Source organism: Prenolepis imparis, unplaced genomic scaffold, assembly GCF_030444845.1.
Source record: "Prenolepis imparis isolate NDT839.2.m4 unplaced genomic scaffold, iyPreImpa1.0 SCAF_14, whole genome shotgun sequence".
In the NCBI taxonomy this organism is placed as follows: Eukaryota; Metazoa; Arthropoda; class Insecta; order Hymenoptera; family Formicidae; genus Prenolepis; species Prenolepis imparis.
In genome coordinates, this window is record NW_028141172.1 from 4,976,377 (window position 1) to 4,997,809 (window position 21,433).

A 21,433-nucleotide genomic window follows, 5' to 3' on the forward strand; every position below is an offset into this window, starting at 1 on the left:
CACTTTACATTTGGAAAATTTGTATTTTCTTGTTAAAAAGGGTCCTCGTTAAAATTTTTCTGTTAAATATTTAACACATTCATGTGTTAACATATTGCTGTTGTGTTAATTGAATTCAAATGTTAAATTATTAAAACAATTGAAAAAAAGTGTAAAAATAACACAGTGTGCATCTATTTTTAATTTTACATAATAAATATGTTCCGTATTATTAGTGACAAGATTTATCTGTTAAAATTTACAAAAGTGTGGATTTTATTCTATAATATAAGTAGAAAGATGATAAAAAATTAACATTTTTTTAGTTAATTTTTACACTAAAACTATGTTAATTTTACACAAAATTTATTTCAAAATACTTGAAACTTTGCATTTTTTTGTGTTAAAATATTAACACAGTATTCTTGTCACCATTTAACATATCCGTATTAAATTAAATTAACACAAAAATTTCTGTGGACCGTTTGGAACATAAATATCTGTTAAAAACACAAAATTTTCAACTATGTTACACTGCGACAATTTTTTTATAACAGCAACTGTATCGAACATTCTTTTACGTTGTATTTTAAGATGTTTCCAAATACAAAAACTATTTGTGTTTTGTTTCGGGCGGAAAAAACATTTAAAATTGCTTTGGCTATCCGGGCACTCATTCATTGACAGGAAGATTATAATGATACAAAAAATCATATAGGTTTGAAAACTTCGTTTCGGCGTTACAAATCGCTTTTTGTCCGTGATAGAGCCTTATAAGAATTCCTAGAGATTTGATTTTAAGATTTTATTCTTTGTTCTTAAGATATAAGGCCTCAAAGCCTTTATCGAATGTTGTGAAAGAAAAGAGATATCTATTTATCTTCAAAAGTGCACATTACGCAAAATATTTCCCTTTCAATAGAAGAAATATTTTACGAGAAAACATTTCGTTGAGATAACAAAATGCTCGAATAATGAAAAGTTAATAAATACAATACACGAATAATAGAGGTCTGAGTACGAAGGTTTTCCACTTAAAAGATTTTATCTTTTGAAGTTTATCGCTTGACAAAATTTCAAAGATATCACACATAGTCGTCGCACGATTCAATATTTTTCACGGCTTAAAAGATTTTCATTAACTTTATTTACTGTATCACTTGACCTTCGACAAGTATTATACATTACATTTAATAGTAAACAAAAATCTGCATAGAGAAAATAAGAAAAGAAAAAGTTTCTATATTACTTTTATGATATTATTTAATAATATGTGATCAATATATTATCGTCAAAAAATCACGTGATATCTAAACCTTAATAAAGTTTATGACACATCTGTCATAAATAATACTGTAATTTACAAAATAATACACTGCGACGCAGAAAATTAAGCGCTAATTGGTCGAAATAAAATTATCGAATCACAATATGATATAGAAGGAATTTTATGAGAATTTCTTTGATTAATATTATTTACCACAATAAAATATAATAATATACATCACAACAAAATATAAAATATGTTTGATTAATTTTAGTAAATATAAGTTTAGTAAAATTAGTAAAATTAAACAAACATATTTTATATTTTATTGTAATAGATATTATTTTTATTATTATTTTTTATTGTGATAAATATTAATCAGAGAAATTCTCATAAAATATTGTCCCACGATTACCATGATTTTCAGGGTAAATTCTAAGAAAAATTCAGGGTACTCCCTAAACCCCTCCTCGACGACACTTGCACTTTTTATTACAGCGTGTTAAGGGTTAACGGGTGAAAATAAATTTTCGGACGCTTCAGTAGCGTCGTCGATTAACCAGAGACGAGAGAGAGAGAGAGAGAGAGAGAGAGAGGGTCGGTTCCCCCCGGTAATGAATTTTGCTATTGTGTGTCGTACTAGAGCATACTTTTCCTCGGGTCTTTGTCCCCCCTTTCCCCCTCCTCCTTCCTCTCCATCCCGAAAGAGATGCGAATATCGCGTCGCGCGCGCACACATAAACAACGAGCGTAAATAAAATTGCGCATGTTGCGCTTTGTATTCATCCGCCCCCTATCAGCCGGACGGAAGGGTTGAAAGAGAATTGAATGCACATTCGTAGACGATTGGTCGGCCGGGATCGTTTGAAATGGTAATTATTCACTGTCCCCCTCTTTCCACCCCCAACAACCCCCCTTCGGCCCCTCTTTTGTCGAATTATTCTCTCCTATTTTCAGCAACTATAGACGGGCGCGAGAAAGTAACGAGCCATTTCTGAATGATTAACATTTTCTACGCGATAGGGTGAATAGGTCAGTCAGTGTTTCCTTATCATTTCGATCAGATTGATTAAATGAATATGAAGTACTTTCGATTACTCTCAGTGAGAGAATTGAAGGCTCATTTGAATAAAGAATTGAAAATTCTTTCCTTCGTCCACCATCTGCCTTCAATATAATACTATTGCAATGATCACTTTATTAATCGCGAGATGACAAGAATAAAAAAAGCAAATTATTTAAGGAACGCGATGTTGATTTACGTCTTGCTGAAGTTTTTAAAATTTAAGTTTTAAATAAGTTTATGTATATATATGCAAATTTTTAATTACATATAATTTATGTGTGTAAATTAATTAATTATAAATAAATTTATTAAATATATAAATATAAATATAAATTAATGTAAATAAATAAATCTATTAAGTCAATATACATGAATCAATAAAAATAAATAAATCAATTAAATATAAATATAAATCATAGAAAAATCTCTATCTCACGCTGCACAAATGACCCAACCCTTTAGTCGTTTTTGTTACCCCTTTCTTTGGCCCTCGGGGGCAAAATCGAGACGCAGCATCTCCCTAAAGGTGATTCACAGTATTCGCACGCATATGCACACGTGTTCCTATATTCATTCGATTCTATTCCCGTATATGGGTTACGCGCAATGAAAAAATATATAAATAATATATATATAAATTAAATATATAAACTCAAATATATATATACATATATCTTTTCCCCCCAATATGTGTCTCTATTTTCACGGAAAGCGTTGGCGAACGAATAAATAAAACTTTCGACGGAAGATTTAAGGGACTCGATCCCTTAAATCCTACATGTACTCGGAAATTTAAAGCGACGCGAGTCCCCGAAGTTTCGGAGTAGATTCCCGACGACGGACGGGAGGTACCTTTACAGAAAATGGAGAGATCCGCGATTCGGGAGAGGGGCGGAAGGGCCGGGAGGGGAGAAGGAAGGGAGACGAGACTACGGGGGGAGAGATTTTAGCCCCAGGCATCCGTCGTACGGTTCGGCTTTTCGGCTGCTGGAACGGTACGTCCGCCATCGCGAAGCGCCGCTGGGTCACGCGCGACTCGAATAGAGAGATGCGAAGGAACGAATAAATGAGCGAGCGAGCGAACGAACGTATACGATCGATTTTACACGCACAGCGCGTGTGGCTCCTCTTCTCTCTCTCTCTTCTCCCTACCTACCTCTATCGTCTACGCGTGCACGTGTTCGCCGACGACCCTGTGCACCCGACGACCCGCTGCTGCTCGACCGCAAAACGCGATTCTTCTAGCTCTCGTAGCGCGGACATATCGTAGGAATTCTCGCGAGCGAGCAGAACCAGAATTTCAAGGCTTCCTCTCCGCTCTCGCGAGTTCCGCGCCTTGTTTTTCACGTTTTCATATATCGATTTTTTAATATTAAATTATATATATTTTATATCGCTTTCTCAACATGTATTGAGTCATAGATTCAAGTAGATCCTTTATATAATGTATTATAATATGTATATATATATATATATATATATATATACATATATTATTATATATAGTATTACACTGAGAATTTTCTCTTAGAATTTACCCTGAAAATCATGGTAATTGTGGGACAATATGGTATGGAAAGAATTTTATGAGAATTTCTCTGATTAATATTTATCACAATAAAAATAATAAACATGTTTGATTAATTTTACTAAACTGCATAGTAAAATTAATCAAACATATTTTATATTTTATTGTAACAGATATTATTATTTTTTAGTAATCAGAGAAATTCTCATAAAATCCTTTCCATACCACATTCTCCCACAATTATCATTTTCAGAGTAAATTCTAAGAGAAAATTCTCTCTATGTATGTAATATATATATATATATATATATATATATATATAATGTATATAAATACTATTTATATTATATATATTATATAATATTATATAATATGTAATATTATATATAATATTATATATAAAATAATATATATATTATATATAAAATACTATATATAATATTATATACATATAATACTATATAATATATGTAAGTCGGAAAATAGAATTAAAGATTTGAAAAAGAATAAGCTTAAAAATGTGCAAATATAATACTTAATACAGTTATGATTAAAAATTCGACAAAAAATCTATTTAATGTTGTACTAGAGGAAATCATCAATAAAATAAATTAATATTCTATTATTTCGAAGTGAAAAAAAAACCGACGTTCTGCCTTAACGAAGGACGCGCGGATTTAGCGCGCGAACCCTTGACCCCGAAGTCGCGATTATAGCGGAAATGTATACGACGAGTATATGTATACATATACGCGGAGTAATGTCCGGTATATCATTCGCGCGATCTTCCGGATAAATCGCGGGGTATTTTTAGCGCCGCGCCAACAATTAGGAGTAGTTTAAGTTTAAGCGAAGCCGACCCAATTTATAACTTCGCGCGTAGCGAACAACGTGCAGACAAAAAAGGAGAAATCACGTATCTCTCCAAGAACGTTGTATAAAATGAATAAATGTAAAATTACATCATATAAATACAGAACATTATGTTAACGTGTCAAAGTACGTGTAAAAATTCAGTAACTGAATTTATATAGGTACATAGGTATTGTATATTATATATTTAAGATTATTTATTATTATTCATTATTATATATTATATATTATATGTATATAAATAATATTTTAACGATGCAAATTGTTATCAAAATAGAGCGAATTTTTAATATTATGTATATAAAATAAAATATATAAATATATAATAAAATATATAAAATAAAATATTACAATTTATATACTATAGTGTATATATTATGTATATATAATATTTCATATATAAATATATATAATACTATTAAAAATTCGCTATATTTTGATAACAATTTGCATCATTAAAATATTATTCATATACATATGATATATAACATACATAATAATAATATATAATCTTAAATATATATATAATATACAATATATGTATTTATAAATTATGTTAAAATTCATAGACAAAATTTGTAGTAAAATTGATACAATTTATATTGTATTATATATTATTTTCCCAAGTCGCATGTTTTTATTTTAAATTTTTAGAGCAATCTTCGATTTACCTTCACAATCTAATATGCTGCGGCATCGAATCGTTGGGCCTTCGATCGTAAACAATCATGTAATATGTATACACGGAATGTCGTACGAGGTGGCCCTGTTTCCATGATGTATCCCGTCGCGAATCGCAAATATCCGATAAGATCGAAGAGATTCGGCGGAATTCGTAAATGAATTTCACCACCGAGATTTGTTTACATGAGGAATCTCCATCCGTCACCGACGAGAGAGAGGAAGAGCGAGGGAGATAGAGAGAGAGCATTATTACATGTATATATGACAGTTCCTCAAATTCTATTTCAGGTTCCGCGAGAGAGAAAGACGTGCATATTTGGCCTATTATCGCCCTACACTTCCTCCCCTCCCTCCTAGCGCCGACGCCATAACAGAACTGCTGTTCGGCACGTAGGCACTTTGCGTGCTCGTACGCGACGCGAGAGACATCTGTCGGCAGAAACTAGTACTAGCGTTTCCCGGTCGATAAAGTCAGATACTCGCTTATCAATAACTTGATCGATAAACGTGATAAAATATATGTTTATATATTATTATTTTATACAGAAGGGTTTATATATATAAGTATATATTGTCTAAAGAATCCATAATTAATGATAAATCCATAATTCTTAAAATCCTTAAGATTTTTAAAAATAAAGTTATATCTAAAATAATTTTTGAAATTATGAGCTCGTCGCGCTTCTCTATTTTATTTATATAAAAAAAATGATACTAGATGAATCTAGTATAGAGTATAGTATTTAAAATGTTATTTATATAATAATATATGTAAAATAGATGATAAATGTAAATTTTTCTTTTTCTTGCATAATTATATATTATATAATCATGCAATAATAATAAACCATTTTATTATTAAATAATTATATATGAGAGAGAGAGATATGAGAGATAGCAAATATTTATGTAAATTACAAGCCTGAGAGAAAATAAATTTCTCTTTTATAGAATAATTTCCTTTTTATTTCTTTGCAATAAAAAAAAAGGCATTATTAACCTATAATAAATAATTTCATAACGTCGTGACCGAATCGTCGAAATTGTTAAATTGAGAAACGAAATATCGTGCGATTTACTAACCTTAGATATTCGCACCTTATCGACGAAAGGCCTGCTTTCTCATTATCGGCGAGCGACGATGTCGCGTGCGATACGAAATTAAAAAATAAATACAAGATCCACAGAGAGAAACAAGCCGATGAACCCTATGTACGTGTATGTGTGTATATACACATATCGCGCAAGGGCCGACGGCCCCTTCTCAAGGCGAGCAACTCTCTCGTGAGAGAGATTACAGCATTTTTCCGTCGACGCCATATTTGCAGTTCGTCGGTCGGGCCCTTTAGCCCTTACTATTCTAGGACCCAACTAAAGTCTATTGCGTTTAGAATTACACGCGAAAAATAAAACCGAACGCTTTACACACGTCGCTTTTTTTTCTTATCGTCTTATTCCCCTCATACTTTCTTTAAATGAAACAAGTATACAGAGTATTCTACAATTTTAATTAAAAAAAAGATTTCCATAAATATGAAGTCGATTTGTTTTCATTGTAAACATGTCTAGAAGACATAAATAGTTTCCGACAAGAAAAAAGAAGCTTTCTCACAAAAGAATAAATAAATGACGAGAATATATTTCTTAGTTGATTTTGAGCCAATTTTATTTGATTAATTTATTCAATCTCTAATTTAAAATATTTCTAAATATTTCAAATAATAGACTTTAATACTTTAGATAATATAATTTTAATATTTGGCTATTAATAGAATGTAATTAATAATAAAAAGAATATTTAATAAGAATATTAATTTTATCAAGATTAAAAAATAATTATTAATTTATTATTTGATTAATTTATTAATAATTTAACTTTATTTAATCTTTCTCACTAAGATTGAAATTGTGAGATCACTCTATATTCTATATACTTGTGTACTGACTATTGCTAAAAACTCTATAACAGAGTTGTAATCAGAGCCAGAATAAAACACGATTTGACGAGCGACGTTCATTTTACAACGCGCATATAATTAGCAGAGAAATCATATTTGCACTCACCACTGGAAGGCATTAAAGTGGAAGTAGACGAGACCCAAGCCGTACAGAAACGAAGCGTCCTTCCAGTAGTCGCCTTTTAACGAAAAGAATTTCTGATACGCCGACATTGCTATAACATGAAAATTAAATTTATTATAGTTTGCTCGATATTAAAATCAATAAAATAGAAATGTTTAACTCAAGGCTCAAAAAGAAGCAAGTAAAACATTTTTATCAATAGAAACTTTTCTGAAACTGTCTTAATAGATTTTTCATTATTCAATCAAGTTGATGATTTTACATTAATGACTTATACAACTTAATGTCTTATCGCATCTCACAGTGCGTACATAGAAATACTTTACTGTTTAAAAAGAATTAAAAGACAGTCTCATACACTCAACAATGTCTTTACATTTCTAAAACAAATCAAACGATTGACTTAAAAATTAATCTGAATTTTTAACAGACACAGGGTACAATTTACAAAATATCGCAAAGCTGTACCCTTGCTGTAATCTTCTAAGAGCAGATGAAAGTGTCCCAGCTTGCAGTATGTCTTAGGATCGATGCTTATCCCTTTATCCTCATCCTCGTTTTCCTTGGAGTCATCGGAACTTGCTTTTGTGCTATCCGCTTTTCTGCGTTGTTTCTCTGCCTGGGCTTGAACCAGCATACGCTCCAAGTATTTTATTGCACGAACGACCACAGCCTTCCTCTTCGCCTGCTCAGGAGAGTTCAGCTTGAGAAAACCAAACTGTCGACTGCGAAAGAAAAATTGCATTATTACATGTTTCAATTAATGTTTCATTACATGTTTTAATTAATTACATGTTATATGAAATTTGCAAAACAAAGATTCTATTTGACAAGCTAAGTTATTTGTTTTCTAATGATTTACATCTTGCAATGTTGCAATTTTTTTTTTTTTTTAGCGTTTACAAATAAATCTCGCAAAGTTCGTGAAAATTTCGCGGCACATTCGCAAGGGAATGTGTTACAGTTGGAAGCGCGGAAAAGGGTGTCAGTAGGTTGCGCACGCTGTCATCAAACGGCGCGCATTTCTAGGTTATGCCGATGTGTATCGTGACGTGTGAATGTGCGTGCATGTCAAAAACGCGACGAAACGCAAAAAATCCGCCGGGGAAAATCCCGGACCGAACGATAATCTCGCGAAGTACGCGAAGAAAAGAGAAAGAAAGAGAGAGCCATATATATATATATATATATATATATACCTGTCCAGCTCCGACAGCGTCTGCAACTCTTGCGGCGTGAGATTGATGTCGTCGGTGACGTCCTGTGCCATTTTCCGCGCTCACGTGAAGGGCTGACTGCGCGTCGGCGATGACGCTCACAGCATTATTTTCGCGGAAACTTCCGGAGAAAATTCTACACCGCCCACGTCGACCGAAAGTAAGCGCCCGCGATCGCGATCCCGCGGCGCCGTCACCTCGCCGTCCTCGTCATCATCGCGAGTCCCGAGTATCGACGGAGCAGCGACGGCGACGGCGATAAGAGCGCGAACTGACACCCGAACACGCACGAATCCTCCTACGACGCGAGTCGACCGTCACCGCGAACGTTCGGCGCCCGAATGCGCCCGAGCGCGGCCGAACGCGGAGCGCGCGAGTGCTCGAGATGCGCATGCGCGCGCGGAGAGGGGAGGCGCATGGGTGCGCGCTTCGACCCAGTGTTGCCAATCTGACGATTAGTGAGCAAATGTACTAAAATATTTATAATTTCATTGGTCAACATCTAGTAAATTTGTTCACTTTTATAATTTTCATCCAATATGAAACACAATCGACCCCCTGTATGTAACATCTGGAGATTTATAGCGATTTTTGATGGCTGATCTGGAGATATATATTATCCGGCAATTGGCAACCCTGCTTCGACCAAAGTGTAGAAAGTGCAGAAGGCGCAGGAAAACGAAAAGCCGTTCTACTCTCGAAATTATCGCGAGACGGGACACATTTACGTTCGATCTGACAGCCGCGTCTGGCTGGCTTGGAGAATTTTTAGGTCGAAAAGGTGAGTCTCGTCGAGTCTAACCGGGATATTCGTGCGTTTGAAATCCTAAAGTACATAATATCCGTCTGTGCATAAAGGGTGCTCGACAGAAATCGTGCCAATGAAGAACGTCTTTCGTTCGGGAATGAAAAAACTGAAACGGTAGCGATCGTCCTTTGTTTTCTCTCGTTTTCGGTTGACTTTTCGTCGTCACTTTTTCTTCCTGTCAAAATTTCCATCGTCCATTTTCGGCCTCGACATTGACGTTTTCTTTCCTCTCCTCTCGTCTCTCGCGGAAAAATATGAAAAATTTTTGAAAAATCATTACGGAAAAAGTATTACTGTCGCGAGTTATTCCTCGAAATGTCGTCATCAATATATTTGCGTTTGCGGCGCAGATTCGCGTCTCGAATAATAACACAATAGAAACTGTTGTATTTTCATCCTTTTGTACGATTTTGCTCATAAGACAATTATTGATAAAATGAGATTTTTTATCTTGGGAAATTTAAATTTTTTCACTCCATTCCCGGATATCTGGAATTTCATATATTAACATCCATTTTTTCGCGAATTTATGTATTAAACTTCTTTTGAAATTTATACTACAAATTGTCTTTGTGCGCAACATGTCATAAAATTATGGAGTAACACAAAACATATTTAATTCTTTACGCACATCTAAAGTTTATCTTATTGTAATTATAATTTTCTTCTCTTTAGCACCAAAATGAGTACGCCTGCGGCTAAAAAAAGTAAAGAAGATGCAAATAAGGAAGTCTACAGTATAGATGCCTCAAAGGAAGCGAAATCCATCTTAGAGAAGATTTTGGGGGATGTGAGCAAGTCATCTGCGACTAAACAGATCATCATCGGTAGCACATCTGGCTGGTATTGTATATTTTACATAATTATTATACGATTCTTTATTCTCGAATGTTTAAAAGTGTTTGCCTAACAGTGCGAGATGATTTTTGAATACTAATCATAGATATTTAATGAATTAGGGTAACCGGATTTATAACCATGAAGGTTGGAAAGATAGCAGCCTGTGCAGTCGGTGGTGGAATTATTATGCTGCAAATCGCTGCGCATCAGGGTTACATTAAGATTAATTGGGACAAAATTACGAAAAAGGCTGAAAAAATAACGGATAAAGTGGAAGAAAAGATAACCGGCGAGGGACCAAAATTCATGGATAAGGTAAATCTATGATATTAAATTGTCAAAATTTTATTGTCTTCCCATACTAAAGTCTCTTTATAGAAAAAAGAAATACTGATCGAAATCAACGCGATAACTATTTCGATTGACAACAATTACCTTAAATTATGTAACTTTTGTTTTTAAACTTTAACATAATTTTCTTGCGCCAACTTATGAGTTCTAAGAAACATTTTGCATATATTTTTACAAGCAATGATTTTGCTGCTTGCAGGTAGGAAAACTGTGGAGGAACAACTCGTTCATTGCGACAAGTTTTCTTGGTGGTTTCATTATTGGTCTATCTTGGTGAAGTAACAGTAACTTTGAAGTTTTGTGCAAAAATGTAAACGAACATTTAGTATGTTGCCATTATCTATATTAATGTGTTTTACAGTATCTACTGTAATAATAACATACAATGTCATGATACCATTAAAAACTTGTGAATATGTATATTAATGTCAATGGAAATCAAGAGTAATATCAATTTTGTCAATGACAATTATATATAATATCGATATTATTATAATTTTTGTATAGTTGCCAAATAAAAATGTGTAAAATAAATCTATGAACTTACATAAGAGCGCGAAGATGTTATCGACTCCATTCCTGACTTAACTGATGAGAATTATCGCGTTCCAGGTCGAGAGATACGTCGACAGAAAGCTGGACAAAGCCGAGCAGTTGCTGAAAAAGGGAGAGACCCGCACGCGACGCTGGTACCACGCTCTGATCGGCGAAGACGATATCTTCCAACCAAAGGAGATCCACTTCTTTCTAATTTCCTTCGTGGCGGGAGTCGCGCTTGGTATCGGCACTGCTAACTAGGTGATAAATTGCTGCACTCTGAATGCAACCAAGAGAAAGATTGATATTTATGTTGCACAAAAAGATAGCCGCCCCGTCGTCGATCACGACGACGATGTCGTCGACGAGTACAATAGCACTATTATGAACGAGGTGAGGAATAAGATCAATGAATTGAAGAAATGGGTGGCGCGAACTACGCTTAATAATCCTAGATAGATAGATTAATTTTTTTAGTTTGTTACATAACGCTGGCGATAGGTAAAACTCACTCGTGTAGAATTGCTTCGACACATTTTACGCATAAAAGTGTAATAAAAAATATAAATCTTTTCATCGGTGAAGAAAATTAAAGTGAATTTTACTTATCGCTATCAATAATTTCTCTTTAAGAGTTAACACATCAAACGAATGAGTCTTAATTTTTTTTTCTAGTCTTAGATTGTGAAAAGGATCAATTTATTTGGAATAACATGATTTTGAAATTTGATAGATACCGCGAATTATTCGTATATTCTATTTCACAAGTTTGTAGAAAATTATTTTTTACGAAACGCGAAATTTTGAAATCCTGATAAATTTTATTGTTGCACACAGGACATGTGTGAATACAAAAGTATAAGTTGTGTGTGCGTATAATGAAACAATAAAGAGATTTCTTGTTCGTTCAGAATGCAGCAAGAAATTAGTCATCTTAGGAGATATAAACCTATTGTTAGTATAATATTATATACCACTTGTCTTAATATTGTAAAGAGGATCGCGAGTGGCTCTTTTTCCTGTTATTTATACACTTAATTCGTTAATCGATCTATATTTCCATCATTTATATATATATATATACCTTTCTTATACAAATATCTTAGTACATATGTACTGTGTCAAATAAAAATTATTTAATGATGTTTGCTGCAAGTTTAACAATATTCAGTCATTCGTTTTACTAGTCATGTTTGCCATAGTAGAGATTTAGACATGTGTATTAATAATTTCTGCAAAAAGTATTGTATTTGATATACTTAAAAGTCTTACTTTAGCATTATAAAGCTTTTTTCTACTATAATCGATTTAAAAATTATTTGATATATACATATAGATTAATATGATAGGATAAAGTGTAAATGCAAGAATAAATATATATATATTTTGAAACAATAAATTATATATATATATATGTAGCAGTATAAAACATTGTCTCGCAAGAACGTCGAAATACTGTAAACGTGTATCATACTTCAAAATCTTTTCAGACACTGCATTATTATAGTCCTGAGACGTTTACGGATCTTTTGATCGCCATTGCAGAAAATATGCGTAGAGTTGTCTCCAATCTGAATAAGAGTGTCCTCGTCTTGCTGCAAGCAACACATAATTTTATTTAATTTATTATTTTAATTTATATATATTATTTTAGATATTATTTTATTTTATTATAATTTATTATTTTAGAATTCTCTTACATCAATTATATATATATATATATATATATATATAAAATTGATGTAAAAGAGAATTCTAAAATAATAAATGATAATAAAATAAAATAATAATATCTAAAATTATGTATTATTATAAAAAGGTCATTTATTGAAAAATCATTGAGATATGTAAGCCGTACCAAATGAATGCTAGTGGAGGTAGGACTGTGTTGCAACTTGGCACCTTGAATGCCCTCTTGATTGAGCTTCTGCAGCAACTCCTGCGGATCCAGATTCCCGTACTCGTGTTTCCGCTCCTTCAGCACTTCCTCCTTGACAGGTGCGGGCGAACCTGACGGCATCTTCCTCTTTCCGCTCGGTCTATCTTCTATACTCTGGAATTTAACATATTTTCAGAAACCTTGCTATCCATCCTCGTAAAGGATTACAAATATAATTCTTGATTAAAAAATTGATGCACGTTTTTCTTTTTATTTTATGCATATTGACAATCACCTTTATGGTGTACACGTTATCCTTGACTTCTAGCTCTCCGGTGACAGAAGCGAGACTCAAGCCGGGTCGTACTTCGCTCGGTACGATGTTGCTAGCTAATTCCGGCTCGATGAACACACGACCCTTCTTTCGCTTTAACGGCAATTTTATCACCTCTCCGCGTTTAAACGTAATCAAGGGTTTTTCCTTGAATAGAGAGATGTAGTGCAAGTTAGTTTATACATTCGTACTTTATATACATAATGAATTACAATATAAATATATTACAATTTATATAAATATAAATGATAAAATATGACTGCGAAATAATTCTTGTTATTAAATGGAAAATAATACCAACTCCAACGGTCTCGATGACAAGATCCGTTCGATGGGGCGCCGTTAAAGGGGGCTGTATGTAAACCTCTGGAATAACTAAATGCTCCGGCTTCAAGTCTCGTATGAGTTTATTAGCCTGGGTAAAATTGAGGGAGGTGTCGATAGGGCAATGCACCGCCTTCATAGCCAATGGTTGAAATGGAGCGAGGGCGTCCAAATACGGGAAATCTGGCTCTGAGAAAATTCAATACAGAAAAGACTCTTAATTATATATTATAAACAAATTTCATAAATAAAATAGCAATATATATATATATATATATATATACTATTGAAATAAATAAATGTGCAATCTCTCGCATTGAAATAAATTAATATAAGAGAGAAAGAGAGATATTTAGAAAGTAACACAACTTAAATCATGTATTATAAATTGGAATGTTAGAAAGAATGTTTAAAATCATCTTGTGCATCCTGCACATTTTTATTCAGATATAAAATAAGAAAAAAATTTATTATGTTACTTTCTGAGCTTTCTAAGAAAACTTAAAAATGCAAAAAAAAACTATTAATATATATTATAAACAAATTTTATAAATAAAATAGTAATATACTATTAAAATAAATAAATGTGCTCTCGCATTGAAATAAATTAATATAAGAGAGAAAGAGAGATATTTAGAAAGTAACGTAACTTAAATCATATATTATAAATTGGAATAAATAGAAAGAAATATGTTATATGCATATCCTGCACATTTTTACTCGGATATAAAATTTTTTTAAAAATTTGCTACGTTACTTTCTGAGCAACAACACGCACAACCATCTATATCAGTATATATACCAGTGAAAATGACAGTGTGTAAGGGATTGTTGCCCCATAACTGCACGAAATGCACGGCATCGCCGAATCGGAGACTGGGATGGCCACAAAAAACAACGCAGGGTTGTCGATAGTCATTGCTAAATCCCTCGGCATACGTGGACGTATAATGCTTCAATCGCGCATTCTTCACGAGGAAAGCGTGTGGGAACGGTTCCTCTGGAAGATAAACTTTGTTTTGCTTATTTGTCGACAGCCTAGAAGTAGAGGATAACAGTAAACGGGATAAAGACTTCATCGAGAGAGCGTATCGGAAATTTTTTAGCATACTATAAGCAATGCTCTTCATGCGTACCATTCGGCCAGGATGTTCGAGTAAGCCAAGGACGTCTCAGCCACTGGCGAGATGAAGAACAGAGGAACCTGAGTGAAGCCCGACTTGTCCAAGTGGGTGCTCAAGCATTCGAATAAATCGTACACGACGCCAGAAGGGTAGCAAGGTATAAGAACGCAACCACCGGCCCTAAGAGTCACAGCTGCAAAAGATTTGTTCATAAGAGATAACAAGTTATTTCACTTCTGCATCTAATTAACGGAATAATATCCAATAAAATCGTATCGCGATTAAACTCACCCACAGTCATACACAATTCTCCGAGCATCGTGTCCGGATTAGCAGTCGGCGTTTGCGTTAAGCCTGTTAATATTAACATATTGGCGTGTTTTAGCGTAGCTTGTTCCATGGGTCTGGGATGAGTGGTCAACGTGGACGAACCGCTGACGAAGGCGACCTTCTCGTGATCGCAGGATATCAACCAATTGCTGCTACCTAAGCAGTAGCCCGAGCTGATTGGCGTAACTGTTAGAGCACCGTATATATCCTGCAAGTAGATCAAATGTAAATCATCTTGCGAACCTGAAAATTCTAATTTTCATGAAACTTTCTATAGGGAGGATAAATAGATAAATTTAGAAATTTTCAGTTGCTGCCCAAAAATAATTCCAGGGGATGAAATTATGCCTCATATGTAGAGCAATTTTTTTACTTTTCTCAATGTATCTTGAAAAATACTTGATATAAAAAAATATTTTATATAGAAGTTTCATGATAAAAATATTTTTATTTAATCATATTAGTAAAATTTTGAAAAAATTATTTTTTTCTAAGATTTTTAAAAATTTTTTCAAAATTTTACCATGAAACTTTTGTATAAAATATTTTTTTATTGTCAGTGAGTTGCTGTCTATGAAATGGCGGATTTCTTTTTTAAAATAACTTCTCGTATTGAAAATATTTAGATGATCATATAAGCATGATAATGATTATTTCTCATTAATGATATGATCATTAATGCTTATATGAAAAGCATATTATTATACATTTTAAATTTCAGATATTTTCTTATTTTCTAAGAATTCACCTGGGAATCGTTTATATAAAAAAAAAAAAAAAACATTTTATGCGTGACATACCAGCTTTTGATCATATCCGACCATCTGGATGTTCGATAATGCTGAATTTATAGCTGATGTAGAATAGATATGTCTCCAAGATTTCGGTTTAACAACATCCGCCAATGGAGGTGGCAACATATGCAACATTTCCTTCCAATGTTTGGCCATCGTCGCCTTCGGGGTCTGCTCGATAAATTCCACTAGTTCTTCCATGAAAAATCGTCCGATTTGCAACGTCGGCTCGGTGGCATATATTATACCTTTGAATGATTAATAATTTTCACAGATTATATTATAATTTTATACATATTCCTTTTTGTGCCTTAAAATATGTACCTTTGAAACCTGTGCCCTCTGTTATAAAGGGTAGTGCAAGCATGCAGGTGTAGTTAGATATTAAAATAGCATCGATCTCTGAGAAATCGATAATTTTCTCCAGAGGAGGAGAGAATTCTGGCACCGAATCCACAAAAATTCTACCACAACATTCTTTTAGCTCCTTAAAATTGATTAAAATTATATATATTATACATAATTATATATAAGAGAATTTAATAATTAATATAATGAATAATAGAATTATATAATAGATATTTTTATATAAATAGATTAAAATAATTTCCTTTAATTGAATACTAACTCCTTCGACTTGCCAATCTTGCTGATTGTCACGTGGGAACCAAGTCGGCAAGGAATTAAATTTGCTACTAGGAACCATCGGCAAAGGCATGAAATGCAAAATGGATTGCATATTTAAGCCACAATCCAACATCATTGTAATCCCTTTGAAGCTTAAAACCAGGCATGGCTTTGTTGGCTCGCTCGATAGGCAATACTGAAAATTAAAGTCACTAATTAATCTTATAAATAAAATGACAACTTAGATTACTGCGAATAGTATTATTAGTTTGACAGCTGTTTCTCTCAATTTTTTTACACAATATTTTTTTCAAAAAAATTCACACGCATAGAGTTTATGTTTCAAAATAGCTGTAATCATAATTACATATAATTATATAGGTGCATTTATGATTTGCAATTAAAGCGATTAAGATGAACTAATCTTATCTATAATTGTGTGCTTATAAATTGTACGTAAAACATCATTCGTCCATTTATTTGCGTATTTTGAAGTTATGTTTACATACTTTGAGGTTATGTCGAGAAATCGTCACAAATTTTGAAAACGTGCTTCTTGCTCTCTCTTTCTCTTTTTTAAATAGATATTTAGGAACAAAGTGTCATATCATATTGCGCAATTAAATAAAAAATGAGCATAATTACCAGCTTCATCACGATTTTGTTTACGGTCCACAAAAAGGATATCTAACACGTTGAATCTGCGATAAAAGATGGACTGACGAGCAAAACTCTTCTAAAGCTAATCTTTTAACAACTTTTTGTGAGTCTGCCTCTTCCAATTCGTAGATTTTTGTCACGATTTTTATTCCATTTTCGCGACCGGTTTCTTCCTTTTTTTCTCCCAGATTCTGAATAACATCGAAAACGAGGAACAAGGAACAGAAGTAAGGGTGCGATTTCGATTCGTCGATTAGCTTACGGCGAGAGGGAGAGAGCGCGTGTCGATATGCGCGCGCGTTCGACTTTAACCTTCAAGTGGCGCTGCGTCACGTGGTCGCGCGGCGGTCGGTCGGAATTCGGCGGCGCGGAGTGGAGGTGAGCGGTGGGGGGTGCGCCGTGCGCCGCGCGCGCATCCCCCCACCACTCACCCCCACTCCGCGCCGCCGAATTCCGACCGCCGCGCGACCACGTGACGCAGCGCCACTTGAAGGTTAAAGTCGAACGCGCGCGCATATCGGTGGCTGATGTTCCATCTACGTATTTTATTACGTCTGTGGGCCGTGTTTTTATTCCTCCTTCCTACTGTTATGGCACGTGAATTTTTCAATCATTTCTATCATTTGAATCATTTGATTGATCAGAGCGAAAGAGATAAGGATTTCTCCATCCCGATTGATCGATCAAATATTTGTAGCGTCAGTTTAAGCGTTAATTTAATTTAATCTCATTGTCAGTTGTATATCAAATGCGTTAGTTGCACTTTGTATATACCGGTGAGCGAAGCGAAGTTAATCAGTTACTGTTTGATTTAATTTTAATATAAGGGTGCTATTTCACTATCAATTATCAATTATCAATTATTGATGCTTGACGCTGAAATCCAGCGTCACAGCGTCAAGTGAAAATGCACCTTAAGGAATAGCGATAAGAGCCAACCAATCAGAACTTTCGAATTTTATCGGTTCTTTCCTGATAATAACAGCTGATCCATGTAAACACATCTAAAACTGTCAAAATAACACATTTTCAAGTTCTTCTGTATTTTGAGTTCTTGCTACGAATTAAATATTTATGTATTTTAAGATTGTTATTGAACAGAATAAATATAATATATGTATAAATATATTATGTAATATATAAATAAAATTAATATATTATAAATATATAAAAATATAATATATATATAAATAAAATGTTAATAATATATTATATTATTATATATAATATAAAAAGATTATATATATATATATATATATATATGTTAAAAACCTAGTTTGTTGAAATTTAAATTTATGTAAATTTAAAAATCCCAACTCTGTGATAAATTGATGCAATAGGCATAGAATTTCCAACGTGATAGAAATTCTGTGTCTATTCGCAGTTTATTTATTTTGGAAATTCCTTGTTTTCATTCCGTGTCTATATTTTCTGTTTCTATAGCCTGATATTGTGTGTCAATCAAGGAAGAAGAAGTCTGGTAGACACAAGGATCTTTATACTTCTAGATATTAAAAAATGGTTGAAGTTGTTGTTCTGTTTAATGGATATTCTAAGGAGTTGCCCAACGGAAGGATGGATGCAAATTGCACTTGTACGCTAATAAAAGGCACCAAATTAATCATCGTCGATACCATGACAGCTTGGGATCGCAAAAAAATAATAGAAGGTATATAATACATAAAGGAATATAATAGAAGTATAATACATAAAACTATAGAATGCATTAAAGTTACTTAATATCTTCTTATTTAATACTACTTGTTACCTACTTACATTGTAATTAACTTTTTGTATAATTTTTGTAATTTTCAACATCTAATCTTTTGTATAATCTTCAAGTATTATAATTTTATAATTTTTAATACTTTTTTTTCATTATATTATATTGCGTGATATATGTACAAAATGTCATATATACATGTTATTATTTTCAGCTCTTGCAAAGCACAACGTCAACCCAGAGAATATCGATTATGTTGTATGCACTCACAGCCACACGGATCACATAGGGAACAACAATTTATTCACAAACGCAATACATATTGTGGGCTTGTCGGTTCAACAGGGTACTATATTCTATGAGGATCCGCGAATTCCGCGCGGTTGGTTTATTAAAATCTTTTATGTAACATTATTGAATATATTAGTATTATTATCACTGAAAAGCTTTTTTTTTTTAAATGATTGCATTTTTTTAGAAGGCTACGAGCTCTGTCCAGGAGTCAACGTTATAGCCACACCAGGACATACAGCTGAGGATGTCACTGTTGTGGTGAATACGATGAAGAATGAGAAAAAGATAGTTATCGCTATTACAGGTATTTATAGATTTCTATTTTAGATTAGGATTTCGAAGATAATATATCAATGTATTTTTAGCAAAACATTAATGTATTAATTTTATCAAAACAATGTAATTATATTTATATTATTTATATTATTTTAATTGTATATATTTATATTTATATTATTTATTTTACATAAATATTCTTAATTTTACAGGAGATTTGTTTGAAAACGTGAATGATATTTTCGTACCGTCCATCTGGAAATCACTAGGCAGGCCGGAACTTGTGAAGACTCAATCTCTTATGCGTTCTCGTATAATAAATCTCGCGGATTTTATAATACCCGGACATGGCCCGATGTTCAAAGTTACGGACACTATGAAGGAGCTCGTCACGGACCAGATATTAAGATAAGATTACATAAATCGACGTAATTGATATCTTGTTAATATTAATACATCAGTACGATAATTTTGTATATATATATATTGTATATATATTTTTACAAATACTTTATTAAACATTGCAAAGTGTCGTACATGGTATCACAACGTTATTATACTCATTGTATGTTTACATTGCGATTATTACACATTACACCGGATTCACAAACATATATGTTTATACATAGGAGCGATTTACCACCTTACATTGCAATTTTTTGCTCGCCACATGTCGATACGCCAAATCAATATGTATATATATGTATAACTTGTCTCGAAACAACCTTTTCCATCGATATACATTTCGTTTATTTCGAAGAATTTAATTCGCGAATCGAATACACATGCTCTTACTTTAGCAAATACAATAAACACTATCATTCCGTTTCAAGGATTCGCTTTCCTAATATATCTACATATATTCTACGTTCGCAAAACAATTCTATCAAATCTTCACAGCCAGCGACTAAATTAAGAAGTCCTCTCTCACACATCTTCCGCATCTTTATCTAAGAATTTTCTCATAACTGATAGAGAAGAGTTTTTCTTTCATGGGAGAAGAAATATATAACATTATAGTTTTATCATTTTTTTTTATACCACGATCGAAATTCAAAATATGTCCCCTTCGAATGATAAAAATCTTTCTGAACAAAATCTTTCGCTGAAGCTATATAACATTACGATGTTAAAGGTGAAGAGATTATTGCAATCTTTTTTTTCTCGGATTATATAAGTTGAAGTATAGATAGGTGGCTTGTTTTTCCATCGTACAGATATAGAAAGGAAGGAAGAAATGTGATTTTTCACTCCGTTACATATAGACACATGACACTGCTGACTTGGGATGCTGACAGCAGCATCCCTAAATTAATTATGTAAACAATATAAGACCAAGAATGCCCTGCACTCTAATATAGAATAGTAAGCTAATACTTTGTACGAAACGGCAAAGTCAATTCGCCGCGATTGTTCTAAATATATCTAAAAAATTAAGTAGTTCTCTACGAGAAAGATCCAAAGTTTATGCTCGCTCATTTTCTTCTTCTTACTTGTCAACAAATTATAATACGAGGTACAACAGAATCGTGATCTGTAAATAAATCTATGTAATCGTTCTTTTTTTTTTCAAGTTTAGGAGAGTTTATACACAATTCTTATATATTTTACGTATGTCATCTCTCTCTCTCTCTTTCTTTCTCTCTAATAAGCTAATTCAACTTTCATCGAATTCTATCGTTTTCCTTAGATTGTAATATTCGATGCGTATCGACTTTCGCGCTACATCTTTATTTCATCGATGTATTAACAACTTTCCAAATTATATATGTATATATATATATATATATATATATATATATATAATGTTATTTATATATTATTATAAATAATATT

The 21,433-nt window shown here is 33.0% G+C and overlaps 4 protein-coding genes across 11 annotated transcripts in view; 2 read left to right on the plus strand and 2 right to left on the minus strand.

Annotated features, from left to right (window-relative positions):
• Utx (Utx histone demethylase) overlaps positions 1-9,046 on the minus strand; it is an 87,998-nt gene extending 78,952 nt beyond the window's left edge. Inside the window, exons 1-3 of the mRNA XM_083054490.1 lie at positions 8,679-9,046; positions 7,948-8,204; positions 7,462-7,570 (exon numbers count right to left, since the gene is read on the minus strand). Coding sequence (XP_082910616.1) covers positions 7,462-7,570; positions 7,948-8,204; positions 8,679-8,749 — 437 coding nt within the window. The 5' untranslated portion in view covers positions 8,750-9,046. The remainder of the gene's footprint in view (positions 1-7,461; positions 7,571-7,947; positions 8,205-8,678) is intronic.
• Positions 9,047-9,326: 280 nt separating this feature from the next.
• Positions 9,327-12,377, plus strand: LOC145945464 (FUN14 domain-containing protein 1). Of its 3 annotated transcripts, XM_083054505.1 has the most exons (5): positions 9,477-9,618; positions 10,180-10,347; positions 10,464-10,659; positions 10,895-11,005; positions 11,308-11,447. In XM_083054505.1, exons 1-4 carry the CDS (start codon positions 9,578-9,580, stop codon positions 10,970-10,972), a joined length of 483 nt encoding a protein of 160 aa, XP_082910631.1. In that variant the 5' UTR covers positions 9,477-9,577; the 3' UTR covers positions 10,973-11,005; positions 11,308-11,447. The 3 variants fall into 3 exon arrangements, with proteins under 3 accessions (XP_082910630.1, XP_082910631.1, XP_082910628.1); XM_083054504.1 differs by lacking the exon at positions 10,895-11,005 and having other exon boundaries at positions 9,327-9,477; positions 11,308-12,377; XM_083054502.1 differs by lacking the exon at positions 10,895-11,005 and having other exon boundaries at positions 9,486-9,618; positions 11,308-12,377.
• Positions 12,378-12,616: 239 nt separating this feature from the next.
• Ints9 (integrator complex subunit 9) lies at positions 12,617-17,610 on the minus strand. The gene is made up of 11 exons (XM_083054499.1): positions 17,290-17,610; positions 16,646-16,840; positions 16,342-16,504; positions 16,024-16,265; positions 15,185-15,431; positions 14,906-15,086; positions 14,572-14,807; positions 13,747-13,958; positions 13,407-13,592; positions 13,091-13,285; positions 12,617-12,827 (listed from the first exon to the last, which is right to left on the minus strand). Exons 1-11 carry the CDS (start codon positions 17,296-17,298, stop codon positions 12,708-12,710), a joined length of 1,986 nt encoding a protein of 661 aa, XP_082910625.1. The 5' UTR covers positions 17,299-17,610; the 3' UTR covers positions 12,617-12,707.
• Positions 17,611-17,777: 167 nt separating this feature from the next.
• LOC145944987 (metallo-beta-lactamase domain-containing protein 1) lies at positions 17,778-21,366 on the plus strand. 6 transcript variants are annotated; one of them, XM_083053733.1, is made up of 5 exons: positions 17,778-18,080; positions 18,748-18,973; positions 19,242-19,409; positions 19,506-19,625; positions 19,810-21,366. In XM_083053733.1, the coding sequence occupies exons 2-5, from the start codon at positions 18,823-18,825 to the stop codon at positions 20,007-20,009; spliced, it is 639 nt and encodes a 212-aa protein (XP_082909859.1). In that variant the 5' UTR covers positions 17,778-18,080; positions 18,748-18,822; the 3' UTR covers positions 20,010-21,366. The 6 variants fall into 6 exon arrangements, with proteins under 6 accessions (XP_082909859.1, XP_082909863.1, XP_082909860.1 ...); XM_083053737.1 differs by having other exon boundaries at positions 17,783-17,897; XM_083053734.1 differs by lacking the exon at positions 17,778-18,080 and adding an exon at positions 18,284-18,436.
• The last annotated feature ends 67 nt before the right edge of the window (positions 21,367-21,433 follow it).

What these genes read in the sequence shown, in the direction of transcription:
- LOC145945464 (XM_083054502.1), top strand. Translation starts at nt 9,578, where the DNA reads ATGAAGAACGTCTTTCGTTCGGGAATGAAAAAACTGAAACG. An exon ending in GGAATGAAAAAACTGAAACG is followed by an intron (nt 9,619 to 10,179) that starts GTAGCGATCGTC and finishes TCTTCTCTTTAG; the next exon opens with CACCAAAATGAGTACGCCTG. An exon ending in ATCGGTAGCACATCTGGCTG is followed by an intron (nt 10,348 to 10,463) that starts GTATTGTATATT and finishes TTAATGAATTAG; the next exon opens with GGTAACCGGATTTATAACCA.
- Ints9 (XM_083054499.1), bottom strand. An exon ending in AGAATTGTGTATGACTGTGG is followed by an intron (nt 15,087 to 15,184) that starts GTGAGTTTAATC and finishes AATCTTTTGCAG; the next exon opens with CTGTGACTCTTAGGGCCGGT. An exon ending in TTGTCATCGAGACCGTTGGA is followed by an intron (nt 13,593 to 13,746) that starts GTTGGTATTATT and finishes TCTCTATTCAAG; the next exon opens with GAAAAACCCTTGATTACGTT.
- LOC145944987 (XM_083053733.1), top strand. Translation starts at nt 18,823, where the DNA reads ATGGTTGAAGTTGTTGTTCTGTTTAATGGATATTCTAAGGAGTTGCCC. An exon ending in TCGCAAAAAAATAATAGAAG is followed by an intron (nt 18,974 to 19,241) that starts GTATATAATACA and finishes TATTATTTTCAG; the next exon opens with CTCTTGCAAAGCACAACGTC. An exon ending in GATAGTTATCGCTATTACAG is followed by an intron (nt 19,626 to 19,809) that starts GTATTTATAGAT and finishes TTAATTTTACAG; the next exon opens with GAGATTTGTTTGAAAACGTG.